The 15555-nt window shown below is 40.3% G+C and overlaps 2 protein-coding genes across 2 annotated transcripts; both read left to right on the top strand.

Annotated features, from left to right (window-relative positions):
- The first annotated feature begins 500 nt into the window (after positions 1 to 500).
- On the top strand, positions 501 to 1370 carry LOC114688773 (vomeronasal type-1 receptor 4-like). The gene has a single exon (XM_028863292.1). The coding sequence runs from the start codon at positions 501 to 503 to the stop codon at positions 1368 to 1370; it is 870 nt and encodes a 289-aa protein (XP_028719125.1).
- A 10827-nt stretch (positions 1371 to 12197) lies between these two features.
- Positions 12198 to 13145, top strand: LOC114688774 (vomeronasal type-1 receptor 4-like). The gene has a single exon (XM_028863294.1). The coding sequence runs from the start codon at positions 12228 to 12230 to the stop codon at positions 13143 to 13145; it is 918 nt and encodes a 305-aa protein (XP_028719127.1). The 5' UTR covers positions 12198 to 12227.
- The last annotated feature ends 2410 nt before the right edge of the window (positions 13146 to 15555 follow it).

The following is a 15555-nucleotide window of genomic DNA, read 5'->3' as shown; positions in this document are numbered from 1 at the left end:
TTACTTTATACATTGTTTTCTAGAGGAACAGTCAATTTCCATGGTAAAAATCAGCCATCCTATATAGAGATGTCACATTAAATGTCATTTTCAGGTAGGTGCTAAGCTGTGACAGACATTTCCTTGGGATGAACAAGTCATTGTGTTAAGAGGGAAGATGCTGCATTTAAAGAATGCAAAAATGTGATTCTATCTTCATTGTTCATATAATCATATGCCTACTGTGTTATCATGGTTGTCATGTCGACCATGAAAATTCACTGTATCATTAACACAATTCCATCTTGAGGAAGGGAAAGTACATGAAGTATAAAATAATAGTCTGAGTTTTCTGTGCAGTGTTCTCCTGGACAAGCTGCTGTACAGTGATACAATAGTGTCTCCTTTCATAGAAGAAGGAAAGACTCAAATCATTCATTATGCTCAGAGGATTAAGAAGTGTCTTGAAGAAAGCAGTGTTCTCTCTGATCTTCACTCCAGTCTGCACAGAAGTCGTCTCCATGTCCTCTCAGAGTAAAGCTCTAAGAACCACTGAGGAATTGGCTCTTCAGATGTTCCTGCTTTTCGAGGTTGGGATTGGGACTCTGGCCAACATTTTTATGTTTTTCCACAATTTCTCTCCCATCTTTACTGGCTCTCGACTGAGGCCCACACAGGTCATTGTCACCAACTTGGCTGTGACCAATGCCTTCCTTCTCCTTGCATCTGCATTTCCAAGCATCATGATGGTTTTTGTTCCAAAGAAACCTCCAGCTAACTTGCAATGCAAAATATTGTTCTTTATTCCTGAGGTGGCTAGAAGCACAAACATGTGCTCCACCTGTGCCCTGAGCATCCATCAGTTTCTCACTCTTGTTCCTGGTCCCTGGGGTAGGCTGATTCTCCAAGGAAGATCCCCTGACGGCCTGAGTTATTCTTGTTACAGTTGTTGGTTGTTCAGTGTCTTAAATAATGTCTACATTCCAATGAAAGTCAGTGGTCCACAGAGAACAGGCAATGACACTAACAATCAAAGCAATTTTCTTTGCTCCACCTCTGATTTCAGTGTAGGCATCGTCTCCTTGCATTTCGCCCAAGATGCCACATTCATCAGCATCATGGTCTTGACCAGTGTCTCCATGGTTCTTCTCCTCTATAGACATCACCAGCGAACACAGCACATCATGACTTCCACTCAGAACCACAGAGGCCATGCTGAGACCAGAGCAGCCCAAACTGTCCTGATGGTCGTGGTCACATTTGTTGCCCTGTACCTCCTAAATTTTATTTGTATCATCTTTCACACTATTTTAACAGACTGGGGTCTCTTGTTGAGGCATGTAGATGAAGCTTTGACTGCAGGCTTCCCCACTATTTCTCCCTTCTGTTGATCTTTAGGGATCCTAAGGATCCTTGTTCTGTGCCCTTCAACTGCTGAAAACCACAGTCAAAAGGCCAAACACAGAAAACAGCTTTACCAAATAATAGTAATAATAAATAATAAATAATGGTTTGAAAATTCTGTCTTTACAAAAGGGGCATTGTGACTCACTACAGGCATCCCAGTACTGGGGACTTTAGCTAGGAGAATTGCAATGTAATTAATGGTATATCCCAGAGCTATGGAGTGAGATACTGGACAACCTCTGAGCCCCAGTCTCATAACTCTCAAACTAACTCCCCATAAAGAAAGTGGAACAAAGAAAGAAAGACAGGAAGGAAGGCAGGAAGGAAGGAAGGAAGGAAGGAAGGAAGGAAGGAAGGAAGGAAGAAAGAGCCAGTTATGACATAACTTTACACTCATCCTATGTAGTCAATGTGTTAGTCTTGATGGATTAGAGGATTCCATGACCTCAATTAATGCATATACTTGGTAATCTTTCCTTTACCAGTGGTACTGTGCAAACATACCTAGCTTGTCATGTGAAGAGTTTATACAAATGTTATCTCATGTAAACAAAGCTAATAACCTTATGTATTGGCGTATTGTTGTCAATGGATAGATGTAAATTTTAAAGTTGAAAACAGAGATTTGTGCTTACCCTGGACACATATAAGGTACCTGAACAATAAATATATGTCCTGCTACTCTTTGTGCCTTTGTTTCCCATGTATTTATCTGAAATGCCACCATGTTGGATAGGGAGAGTATTGTGGATTGAAAGGTTACTTCCCACACTTCCAGGTAAACCTTCTTTAATTTTACCTAAGGAAATGTTCCTGTAGGGATAAATATCAATGAAGATATGGAAACTTTGTTTCTGGGATTTATGATGTGAGGTTTTACACTTCATCACTGAAAGTCAAAATGAAGAGCCTAGTTCCTATGAAGTCCTATAGGACTTCATCTTCCCCTGATTATTCTGTCATCCTCCTGATAGTGTATTCTATGGTCTGGTTTCAGCACACTTTATCCTTCTTTTTTTTTTTTTTTCAGACAGGTTTCTCTGTGTAGCTTTGGCCTTTTCTGAACTCACTTGATGAGTCTTTGGGAAATTGAGGGTCACCCACAGATAACCATTTTCTAGTTAGACCAACTGTCATCTAGTTAGATCACTATCTTCGTTGTATATTATAGAATGATGTAATAGAGCCTTGAGGCAGGGGGAGGGGCTTTGACCTGACTCTACCGAATGGACCTAGCTCTGCTGACTCCCCATGGGAGGCCTCACATTTTCATAAGTGGGAATTGGGGGAGGGTGGGCAAGGGAAAGCTGTAGGGCTGAGAGGACGGATGAGGGGGATCTGTAATTGGTATGTAAAATGAATTAAACTTATTTTAAAAAAAGAAAAAATACACCCAGAATGTCAAACTTGAAAAAAAATATAATGCGACTAATTAAAAGAAAATAAAGAATGATATGATAAATCTATCTCACATCCAATATACTATATACTGCTGTAGGATTCTCTCATCAGCAGCATCCATGAACAGACAAGGAGGAGTACATCTCCACTCTAAACCCTGAAGATAACATGCTCTATATGGTTTTGATTCATCTGCTGGCTACATAAGGATTATGTATAGCGCTCTCTTTCTGTCTTTCTCTGTCTCTGTCTCTGTCTCTGTCTCTGTCTCTGTCTCTCTCTGTCTCTCTGTCTCTGTCTGTCTGTCTGTCTCTCTCTCTGTGTGTGTGTGTGTGTGTGTGTGTGTGTGTGTGTAAATCTTCTTTTGATGAAGTATAAGAAATCTTAGTGAGTCTCATGTGATTTGTGTCCAGCCTCCATCCTGGAATCAACACCTGTCTTCTGTTCAGCATCCACCAGGAGTTCCTATGCCTATGTGAGGATATTTCCTGGACTATACAAGGCAGAAAATATTCCTGTCTGACATTGTTGTCATACAGGTCTGCTGGGAATATATAAAGCTTTGCAGTTTTATATTATGCACTCTAGGAATATTAATTTATTTCATTATGCTATGTATGCTGTTTTGGATTAAATTCTCTTTTTTATTTAACTTGCTAATTTTATCATGTTTCATCATGTGAAGGAAATATATGAAATGTAAAAGTAACAGGACATAGGAAAAAGATAATGGTGGAAATGTGTAAGAAAGGATATATATATATTTTTTTAGAATTTTTTTACTTTTTTGTGAATATTGTAGAGCTGAATACAGAGATCTGCTCTACTGATGTGATTAAAGTGAATGGCTGAAAGGATATATTTTAGAAAAGAAGGATTTGTGTACAAAGTTTAAGATGGAAGATTGTTTCTCCTAGCATCATTTAGAAAGGTGGAAATCTTACCAAGACTAAGTATGGCATGAATTGAATGTGAAAGATAAGATGTCGATATGGCACCAGTGATCTGGATTTTCTAAGTTCAAAATTCAACACACTGAAGTCACTGGAGTTTTCTGAAAGTAATGATCTGCCCTTGGTAAGTTTTTCAAGTTGTACTTTAAAGAAACAAAGTGGCCATCTATTCAGTGTGTATTAAAAAGTGTTAGCTTAAAAAAAGAAAAGAATAAAGAAAAAAGAAAATAGAAGGAAACAAAGCACTCAATGAGGGAGCAAACAGGAGGCAATGCATTGCCTAAGGCCTGAAAGTCTGCCCACCATCTGAAACATTCCATTACCCAGGCAACAAGGACAGATCTGGTGAGAAGGCTGTTGGCATCATGTGTAGCTCACTGGATGTGTTCCCTCCAGTCAGGGCTGAGAGTAATGTCACAGAAAGCTCACATCCTAGCAACACTAAGAAAGAAATTAAGATGGCAAAGGTGAAGTGCTTGGGCTCCTAGGCTGAATATTGACAGCTGCTGTCTTTCCAGTCATTGCCATTGTACATTATAGAGACATTTGGGTGATTAAATTGTCAGAATATTTACATAGATGCCATCAAGTGTATCCAGTCTGTGGCCTGCTGAATGCACCGAATACAGCTCATCACAAAACTGCAAACTTCATTAAGATACTGTATTGTTTTTGTAAGTTTTTGGTTCAGGTTTTTGTTTGTTTGTTGTTTTTGTAATTCAATTGCATGGTTCTTGGGTGTGAAACTTGTAGATATTGAGGTCATGTTGTACTGTCTAAAGACTGGACATACCTGATTAATGAGCATCTGCACATCAATTGCTTATGTCCCATTGGCCCAATTAAAGGCACAGCATCAAACAAGAGGCCACTGAGCTGGATTTGGTGGGTCAAGTTAGGCTGTACTAGTTGTTTAACATTTTGAAAAATCTTAATCTATTAAGTTCACTGGAAAACTGCAACGATTAGGCCACATGTGTGGTACATGCCTTTAATCCCACCATTCAGGAGTGAAGGCAGGAAGATCTCTGTGAGTTTCAGGCCAGCCTGATCTACATAGTGAGTTCCAGACCAGCCAGGTTTGCATAGTGAATGTGCCTCAAAAGTAATGTAAATAAATAAATAAATAATCGGTATAAAATAAACAAAAGTAAAAAGCAAAAAAAAAGTGTTAGCTTCTGCCCCAGCTCTATATAAATATTATGAAGGAGAGAACAATACCAGACTTGGCTGGAGATATGGCTGAGCAGTTAAGAGAGTTGTTTTCTTACAGAAGACCAAGGTTCAGTTCAGAGGACCTATGTGATAGCTCACAGGCACCTGTGGTTCCAGTTCCAGAGATTCAGTGTCCTCTTTTGACACTCAGGGTGCTAGGCATGCATGTGGTGCACAGACACACACTCAAGCAAACATTCATACACGTAAAATAACAATACTGTAACAACACCAGACTGACACAAGTGCCCTCCCGGTTCTCAGTAAGGATTCTGGCAAGTCTGTACTGCTGTGGACAGTGGGATTAAGAGGGGTGATCCTCCAAGGTCAACCAACTCCTGGAGGAACATGGAGCATCTCATAAAATATCCTGTAGCCTTGTTAAGTCACCTGCCCCCTAATTTACAGAGGCCATGGAGACTCTACTAGGTAGACTCAAAGCAGTGTACAGTCTACAAAGATGACATTCAAGATAGAGGAGATTTTCCCTCCATGATCCCAAGCAAAGCCATGATCCAGCAAGGCCTTTGACACATTCTCACCTGGATGGATCAGCTTGTAGAAGAAAGGCTAAAAGAACTGGAGGTTCCTGCAAGACCAATTGATCCCTGAGGAAAATATCTTCAAGTAGTGTTGATCTTCAAAAGTAAAGGGTTAACTTTAGCCCTGGTCTAGCTTCAATGCCCAAATAGAAATGGTGACAAAAGAATAAGCTATTTTTCTTTTAAACTCAAATGATTTTCTTCTTTTGCACAACCTTGTATGATCTTGAATCGCAGAGTATGCCAAACTATGCCAATCCCTGAGACATGCTGTAGACATCCCATTCTGTTTTGGGACCTTCCCAAATATGCTTTGCTACTGAATTATAATATAAAATATATAAAATATATACATATATATATATATATTTATATATATATATATATATATATATATATTTAATCTAGCACATATTCTGAGATCTGTTCACCAGTGGTCCAAGTTTTTTCCCTAGAGGTTCTAGAAGACAGTGCATGCTGACATCCACCATCTTGGATCTTCTGGCAATGGTTTCCTACAGCCTAATTTTTCCTCATTTGTCATCAACCACTCTCTCTGCCTGCACAGCATCTTTGTAGACTCTCACTATCTCACTTTCATGCTGTTGTCGTTTCGATAAGGTGCACCACATCAGTCTCCACCGTTTTAATGCTAGCTTTCCAAGTGGTTGTGGTTTAGAAAGGATAAAGATGTGTGTCCTTTTTGATGGAGGTTTATTACTGGGGGCCAAGGTTAAAGTATAAAGTTTCTTTAAACTTTGAATGCCTCTCACCATCCCAAGTTCACTTTCTCCCCACTTCTGGAGTATCAAGATATGAACTCTCAGCTTTCTCTGCCATCATTCCTCTATTGTACCATCATGGTCTCAAACAATCTAAATTCATCAACCAGTTAGCCACTTCCTTTAATTGGGATCTTTGGTCATGGTGTCTTGTCACAGAACTGAGACCCTTAAACACAGGCTTTTGAAATTTTATATGACATGGATTATTGTATGTACACATGTGCACATGTGCCATGGTGTAGGTGTGAATGTCAGAGGACAACTTGAGTGGTCAATTTCTCCTTGTACAATGTAAATCTGAGAATATAACTTAGGCTGTCAGTTTTCAGACCACACAGTAGTTCTATTTTCACCTTTTAAAGAAATTTCCCCTATGAATCTCCACTGATATGAATTGTGATAGCTGAGAAATTCCACTTGGCTAGGGAGTGCACAGTCTTTAACCTCACGGTAAAGGTTCACAGATTGGTTGGTAATACGAACAGTAATTCACATGGCATCTGATCTTGGTAAACTAGACAGTAAACACTAGAGTGGAAGTTCATGTGTCTGTCATGTGACAACCCATAGATACCCTGACAGATTGCAGCAGGACTTGGAGGGGAGTGATAACATAGGAAAATGGATCACAGACCTATGACCTTCCACTGAATCAGTGAGAGTCCCTGGGAGGCTCCAAGAAATATGGATTGATGAAGACAATCAAGAACCATGTCCCAGATGCATGACTTCACTCTGTTCCAGTTACTACCCCAGGATGTCTGAAGAACATCAGTTTGAAGAAGTCCTTATGGATTGTCTCACCAAGTGCCAGACCCTGCTTGCTATAATTTTGAACAGCCTGTCAAGATGTGACCACTGGGGCAATAGAGGCAACACTATCTATGGGGGTGTCTGACAGAATCATCAACTCAGAGGTATTGTTGATATCGACAGAAAGCCCTTGAGTGAGTAACCAGCTTAAAATTCCAGCATGGACTGGTAAGGGAGAAGGGATGTCCCAACACAAGTTGAAGTTGGTGGGTGGATGATGTCGGGATGTAGAGTCACTTTTCTTTGTGAGATAAGACCTGGCAGTGTCCCCATGCCATAGTGCATGACCCAAAATCCAAAACCTGTGGGCAGCACTTTTGGATTTTGGAGTAATTACAAAAAAGAAGACTCGAATAAAGAGATGAAACTATTGGAAGGCACATAGAAATGCTGGCAAAGCCTTAGGGTGTGTATGACGTAGTTTCAGTAAAACATCCTGAATAGACACCCCTGACAGGGTTTGTACCCCTTTTGTGGTTATTCCACAGGAATATCTATATGAGGAGGAGGAAGGAACACAGCTGTTAACCAAAAACGAGAGATATTCCTTCCTGTACTGGTAGGAATAGGACTTATCATCTCCCTTGAATCTTCCGGGCTACAACAACTGCCATCACCCAGACACATCCTCTGCCTGGAGACTTCAGACACAGACTTGATCAGACAATGACATCTACAACTGAGAGCCTCCAGTCACTCTAAACACAGATGAACTGTCCTGCCAGGGTAATAATAGAAGAACACTAGACATAATAACTGCTGAACATGGGGACACTTGCTTGGTATTCTGGGAAGAATGTGGCTTCCAGGTAAACAAATCAGATGTTAAAACTAATGTCAACACCCTCAAAATACTCCACTAGACCTGCTCTAAAAATTCCAGCCATAGATCAAATTATCTGGTTCCATTCCTGCTCATTTTCTTGGCTCCCACCCTCTATCAGTGCTCTGATTGTACTGTTTTATTTGGATGCTTGCCCCCTGCTTTATTTATTGAGTCTGGTGACAGATCACCACCATTGCTAAAATTACCAACAATCAGGTCATGGTTCACTACCAGACCCTGGACTCTTCTGACACAGGTGACAGGTTCCTTAAGGTTTACAATGATTCCTCTCCATTAAAAAATAAAACAGGAAGATGTTGGAAGTCATGGCTGACTGGTTAAGGTCACAGCCTGCCATGAGCCTAGCACCTTTACCTACAAGCTGAGCAAAATGAACCACCTCCCTCTAGCAGAACTTCCTGCTCTCTACCTAGCTCTATCTGGACAATGTCCCCAGGCCTGGAAAAATGACCTTATCCAAAAGCTGTCTCTGAAACAAAATGCCTGATTCATCTTTAACTTAGTCCTTGGCACAGATCCCCACTATGAAGACTTGTCCTAGGAGCTCTGCTATAGGACCCTACAGCCACATACTAAGCCTTGTGATAGGGTTGTGCACCTTAATGCAAATTAGGGTTTGTCCCCAAGATCCGATACATTCCTTATACTCTGGAATAAAATTGAACTTATTCACTGAAATCTGTCTCCCAACGAGCTGTCTGCATTCCTGCTCATGGGTCATCAAAGATTTCTGTTGCCCCATCTGCCTCTTTCCCCTCTCGATCTGGTGGCCAACAGGCCCAGAGGGAGAGGACCCCCACACAAGTCATTGTCTTTTACTTTTTATCTTTGGTCTAGTTCGATGTTTCATAATTCCTAAATATTGACCAGAGATAATTGTTGTACAAAAAACTAGAGTGACATAGAAGTTAATTAAAGAAAAAATCATTGTATCCAACCAGCAGAATGTCTGCCTACTGGAGATTCAACCTTCACATCACATGGGTCAATCACCTGGCCAGGAGATTATGCCCCAAGTGGAAGGACCACACCTAAAAGATCGGCTCACCTTAAGCCATATTGAAGTAGAGATATTTTTTAAAAAATCACTTTGATGAACTATTGTAATTTTTCTTCCCATGTTCCCATATGCTAGCAAGGCTCTTAAAGAGCACAGCCATGCTGCTCTGAATTACCCTTCCTTCTTTCTCTGCTCTAAGCATGATTGACACAATGGTTTTATTCTTTAGTATTTCTTCAAGCCCCACACCCCACCATGGGGCTGTCTGCCACTGTGTGACTCATCTCTGTTCTGGCTTACCTCAAGTTCATGGTTCTTTCTCAACACTAGTTGGTTCACAGATGGGAAAATACCAGACTCCTGATGACATGTTGATGGTCTTCCTTAAGGATTTTATGCCAGTATGATTTTGAAAGTGTGGAACTGTACTGTACAATAAGCCCCATTGGAAATACATTCAACAAATCCCTTGATCTACTCTGAAGTGCACCTCTTCACACCTGATGACAACACAAATTGAAAACTTAGAGGCTCCCAAAGGATACATGGGAAACTTTTTCTAACTTCTGACAGCTATTCCTTAGCATCCAACAAAGTCATAAACATTATCATTAACAAGGTAAAAACTGTGATTTGCCCTGAGGACCAGTGTTTTTTTTCCTTCATTGTAGATAGTCTCCATTCAAACACTGTCACTGACACCACACATGACAAAGTAATGCACTCTCTGAGGGATGTTAGTCTAATAAACAGTACTTTATGAGCGCTGGTACCCTGTGTTCATTCAGGCACCTGCACTATGTTCCATGGAAAATATTGGAGAGGTAAGCCTTTCCTTGTACCTTTCTCAGGAAGAGAAGATCTTAAAATGGAGAATAAATAAGAGCTTTGTTTCTTCAGTAAGTGTTTAGGAGGTGGCCTCCATCTCTGTGAGCATCTCTATCCTTCCTGTGGCTAGGAAGGTGGGATTATTGCACCTGTAGATGTCTGCTTAACATTCTCTTCTCCCTATTGCAACTCTTCTGAAGTCAACATTAATGGTTAGGATAGTTGATTTTTGTCTCTTCTTTACCTAATGATGCCAATGATTTCTTCATCCCTAGGAAATATCTGTTTCACAGCTTAACACTTAGTTGAAAATGTCATTGAACTTGACATCCGTGTATGGGATGGTTAATTTTAACTGATGGATGGAGACTGACTGTTGCTCTGGAAAGCAATATATGAAGTAAGCTGCAGATTAAATAAGAGCTTTCAAAGACATGATTCAAAGACACGAGTTTCCAAAGAATTTGTCTGTGCAAATGGTTTAACTGTGATGGTGTATTATCACATTTTGTGTGTGGCTGAGGGAAGCTGGTGATGGCTCAGTTTCTGCTTCCTCATTAAAATAGGGAAGATACACAAATTATGAATAAAATGAAATACTTTGGTACCTGGGGATTTTTCCATATGTGTGTGTAAATTGAGTTCTTTATATATTTTGGAAATCAGCCCTCTGTGAGATGTGGGGTTGGAGTAGATCTTTCCCATTCTGAAGGCTGCTGTTTTGTCCTACGGACAGTGTCCTTTGCCTTACAGAAGTTTTTCAGTTTCATGGGGCCCCATTTATTAGTTGTTGATCTTAGTGTCTGCACTATTAGTATTTTATTCAGGAAATTGTCTCCTGTGCCAAAAGTTCAAGGCTGTTTTCCACTTTCTCTTCTATCAGGTTCAGTATAACTGGATTTATGTTGAGTTCTTTGATTCACTTGTACTTGAGTTTTGTACATGGTGATAGATATGGATCTATGTGCAATCTTCTACATGCAGACATTCAGTTAGATCAGCACCATTTGTTGAAGATACTTCCTATTTTCCATTGTATAATGGAAATTTGCTTCTTTGTCAAAAATCAGGTGTCCATAGGTGTATTGATTTATGCATGGGTCTTTAATTCCATTGACCAACCTTTCTGTTTTTATGTTAATAACATGTGGGCTTTATTACTATTGTTCAGTAGTACAATTGAAATCTGGGATGGTGATACCTCTGGAAGTTCTTTTGTATATGATTCATGATTCATTTAGCTATCTGGGTTTTTTGGTTGTCCATATGTAGTTGAGTACTGTTCTTTCAAGGTCTGTAAAGGACTGTGTTTGGATTTAATTGAGATTGCATTGAATCTGTAGATTGCTTTTTGGAGGTTGGCCATTTTTACTATGTTAATTCTACCAATCTATGAGCATGTTAGATATTTCCATCTTCTGATATCTTCTTCAGTATTCTTCTTCAAACACTTGATGTTCTTGTCATATAGGTCTTTCACTTGCTTGGTTAGAGTTACACCAAGATATTTTATATTCTTTGTGGCTATTTTGAAGGGTATTGTTTTCTTTATTTCTTTCTCAACCAATTTATCATTTGTATATAGGAGGGCTACTGATTTTTTTGAGTTAGTCCTGTATACAGTCACTTCAAATAAGATGTTTATCTGCCGAAGGAGTTACCTTTTAAAACTTTTGAGGTTACTTATGTACATAAGGATACACATGTGTAAAATGAGGTTCATATTTTTGATCAGAAAACTGGTTACTTTTCTGAAATATTTTGTATTCTATCACTTTGATGATATGTATAACATTTTCACAAAAGCTGATGGGTTCTTTTTTGGCCACTTACTTTACTTACATGATTTTATAAATTACAAGTTTGAATTCTTGTCATTTTAAATATATAGTAATTTTACTTTATACATCTAGTGTTTTAAGTGCCTGTATGTCTGGCACCAAATTTGTGCAGTGCCACAAAAACCATGAGAGGGCATTCAACTTGGGGAACTGATGTTACAGGTGATGTGAACGACCATGTGAGTGCTGGATTTGAACATGAGTCTTGTGAAGAGCCATCTCTCCGAACCTCCAATTTGTATTTCTTAAGACATTTTATCATTGATGGAAGTTGTTGCATTTGAAAGATAAAATAAATGTATTTCTCGATTTACTGTTCACATATTTATATGCGATAATGTTATACCATGAGTGTCATGTGGACCAAGAAAGATACAGCTGTATCACTAATTCACGTCCATCATGAGGTGAGGGAAAGTACATAAAGTACAAAGTAATAGTCTGAGTTGTCTATGCAGAGTTCTCCAGGACAAGCTCCTGTACTGTGATACAATAGTGTCTCCCTTCATAGAAGAAGTAAGACATAAATCATTCTAATGCTCAGACATTGAGAAGTGTTTTGAATACAGCAGTGTTCCTCCTGGTCATCACTCCAGCCTGCACAGAAGTTGTCTCCATGTCCTCTCAGAATAAAACTCTAAAAGCCACTGAGGAATTGGCTCTCCAGATGCTCCTGCTTTTCGAGATTGGGTGTGGGACACTGGCCAACATTCTTCTGTTTGTCCATAATTTCTCTCCAATCTTTACTGGCTCTCGACTGAGGCCCACACAGGTCATCATCACCAACTTGGCCTTGGCCAATGCCTTCCTTCTCCTAGTCACTGCATTTCCAGACAACGTGAGGGTTTTTGTTCCAAGGAGTCCTCAAACTAACCTGCAATGCAAATTTGGGTACTTCATTCGTGTGGTGGCTCGAAGCACAAACATGTGCTCCACCAGTGCCCTGAGCATCCATCAGTTTATCACTCTTGTTTCCGGTCATCCGGGTAGTCTGATTTTTCCAGGAAGATCCCCTGATGTCCTGAGTTATTCCTGTTACAGTTGTTGGTTGTTCAGTGTCTTATATAATGTCTACATTCCAATCAAAGTCACTGGTTCACAGAGCACAGGCAATGACACTCAAAATCAAGGCAAGTGGGTCTGCTCCACATCTGGATTCAGTGCAGACCTTGTCATCTTGCGTTTTTCCCATGATGCCACATTCATCAGCATCATGATCTGGACCAGTGTCTCCATGGTGCTTCTCCTCCATAGACATCACAAACGAACACAGCACATCCTCACTGCCAATCAGAACCACCGAGGCCATGCTGAGACCAGAGCAGCCCAAACTGTCCTCATGCTGGTAGTCACATTTGTTGGCTTGTACCTCCTAAATTTTTTTTGTCTAATCTTTCACACTTTCTTAATGGACTGTCGCATCTGGTTGAGGCATGTAAATGAAGTTTTGATTGCAGGCTTCCCCACTGTTTCTCCCTTCCTGTTGATCTTTAGGGATCCTAAGGATCCCTGTTCTGTGCTCTTCAACTGCTGAAGACCACAGTCAACATGATAAACATAGAAGACAGCTTTACTAACAGCCATATACACTCTATTAAGTAAAAGTTGTTTGAAAATCCTTCCTCATAAACCAGACATGTTGATTCCCTGAACTTATCCCAGCACTGGGGAGACTGAGCCAGGAGGATTGAAATGTAATCAATGGCATGTCAGCCTGCAGAGTGAAATCTGGGCCAAATTGTGACAAGGAGACCAGTTCACAACTCTGTATCTGCACCCTAAGAAAGAAAGAAAGAAAGAAAGAAAGAAAGAAAGAAAGAAAGAAAAAAAAAAAAGAAAGAAAAGAAGATAAATTAACAAATGAGAGAAAGCAGAATGAAAAAGAACACCAGTCATCTTATAAATATTCACCCCAGCCTTAGCAAATCAATGTGTTCATATATTGTATTAGAGCGCATGCAATCCATTCTGCATCCTATATATCCATATCCTTTTTATTTTTTTAAATATTTCTTTTTTATTACGAGATTTTTCTATTCATTCTATTTGTCAATCACAGTTTCCCCTGTCCTAGATTCCCCTGGTACTCTTCCCCAACCCATGCCTATTCCCCCTCCTCCAAGGCAAAGTCTCCCATGGGGAGTTAGCAGAGATTGGCACACTCTGCCGAGGCAGGTCCAAGCCCCTTCTCTCTGCACCAAGGCCATGCAAAGCATCTCACCATAGGCACTAGGCTCTAAAAAGCCAGCTCACGCACTAGGGACAGGTCCCGGTCCCACTGCCTGGGACCCAGCAAACAGTTCAAGCTAAACAACTGTCTTGCATATCCAGAGGGCCTAGTCTAGTACCATGTGGTCTCCTCAGGTATTGGTCCACAGTTCATGGGTTTCCACTAGTTTGGCTAGTTGTCTCTGTACGTATTCCAACCGTGGTCTCAATATTCTTGCTCATAGAATCCCTCCTCTCTCTCATTGATTGGACTCCTGGAGCTTTGCCTGGGACCTGGTTGTGAATCTCTGCATCTGCCTCCAACAGTAGCTGGATTAGGGTTCTATGATGTCAGTTAGGGTATTCAGCCATTTGATCACCAGAGTAGGTCAGACCCAGTACCTTCTCGACCATATCCAGTAGTCTGTGGTGGAGTCATCTTTGTGGATTCCTGGGGACCTCCCTAGCTCTCTGCTTCTTCCTATTCCCATGGTATCTTCATTTATCAAGGCATTGCTTTCCTTGTTCTTCCACTCTGTTCCTGATCCAGCAGGAACCTCCCACTCCCCTAAGCTTTCATTCCCCCTTCCCTTGCCCTCCATTACCTTCCTTATCCCCAATTTGTTTATGTAGATCTTATCCTTTTCTTCATCATGGGTGATCCCTGTGTCTTTCCTAAGGTCCTCCTGACTAGCTAGTCTTTCTGGAGCTGTGGGTTGCAGTCTGGTTATCCTTTGCTTTACATCTAGTATATACTTATGAGTGAATACATACCATGTTTGTCTTTCTGAATCTGGGTTACCTCACTCAGGATGATTTTTTCTAGTTCCATCCATTTGCCTGCAAACCTCATGATATCATTGTTTCTCTCTGCTGAGTAGTACTCCATTGTGTATATGTAACACATTTTCTTAGTCCATTCTTCAGTTGAGGAGCATCTAGGTTATTTCCAGGTTCTGGCTATTACAAATAGTGCTGCTATAAACATAGTTGAGCATGTATCCCTGTGGTATGATTGAGCATTCCTTGGGTTTATGCCGAAGAGTGGTATAGCTGGGTCTTGTGGAAGATGGATTCCCAATTTTCTGAGAATCCATCATACTGATTTCCAAAATGTCTGAAGAAGTTTGCATTCCCACCAAGAGTGCAGTGTAGGAGTGTTCTCCTTGCTCCATATCCTATACAATGTAAGCTGTCTTCGGTGTTTTTGATCTTAGCCATTCTGGCGGGTCTAAGATGGTATCTCAGTGTTGTTTTGATTTGCATTTCCCTGGTGACTAAGGATGTTGAGCAATTCCTTAAATGTCTTTCAGCCATTTGAGGGGGGTCTTCTGTTGAGAATTCTGTTTAGATCTGTACCCCATTTTTTAATTGGATTGTTCAGTATTTTGAGTCTGGTTTCTGGAGTTCTTTATATACTTTGGAGATCAGTCTTCTGTCAGATGTGGGGTTGGTGAAGATCTTTTCCCATTCTGTAGGCCGTCATTTTGTCTTAAAGACCATGTCCTTTGCCCTACAAAAGCTTCTCAGTTTCAGGAAGCCCCATCTTTTAATTGTTGCTCTCAATGTCTGTGCTACTGGTGTTATATTTACAAAGTGATATCAGGTACCAATGCGTTCAAGACTACTTTCTACTTTCTCTTATATCAGGTTCAGAGTAATTGGATTTATGTTGAGGTCTTTGATCCACATGGACTTAAGCTTTGTGCACTGTGATAGATGTCTTTGTGCACTGT

This window comes from Peromyscus leucopus, unplaced genomic scaffold, assembly GCF_004664715.2.
Source record: "Peromyscus leucopus breed LL Stock unplaced genomic scaffold, UCI_PerLeu_2.1 scaffold_1430, whole genome shotgun sequence".
Taxonomy (NCBI): Eukaryota; Metazoa; Chordata; class Mammalia; order Rodentia; family Cricetidae; genus Peromyscus; species Peromyscus leucopus.
Note: the sequence above shows the minus strand (reverse complement) of the source record. Positions and strands in the feature narration are given on the sequence as shown.

Excerpts from the sequence above, each read along its gene's own strand:
- LOC114688773 (XM_028863292.1), top strand. The coding sequence starts at position 501 with ATGTCCTCTCAGAGTAAAGCTCTAAGAACCACTGAGGAATTGGCTCTT.
- LOC114688774 (XM_028863294.1), top strand. The coding sequence starts at position 12,228 with ATGTCCTCTCAGAATAAAACTCTAAAAGCCACTGAGGAATTGGCTCTC.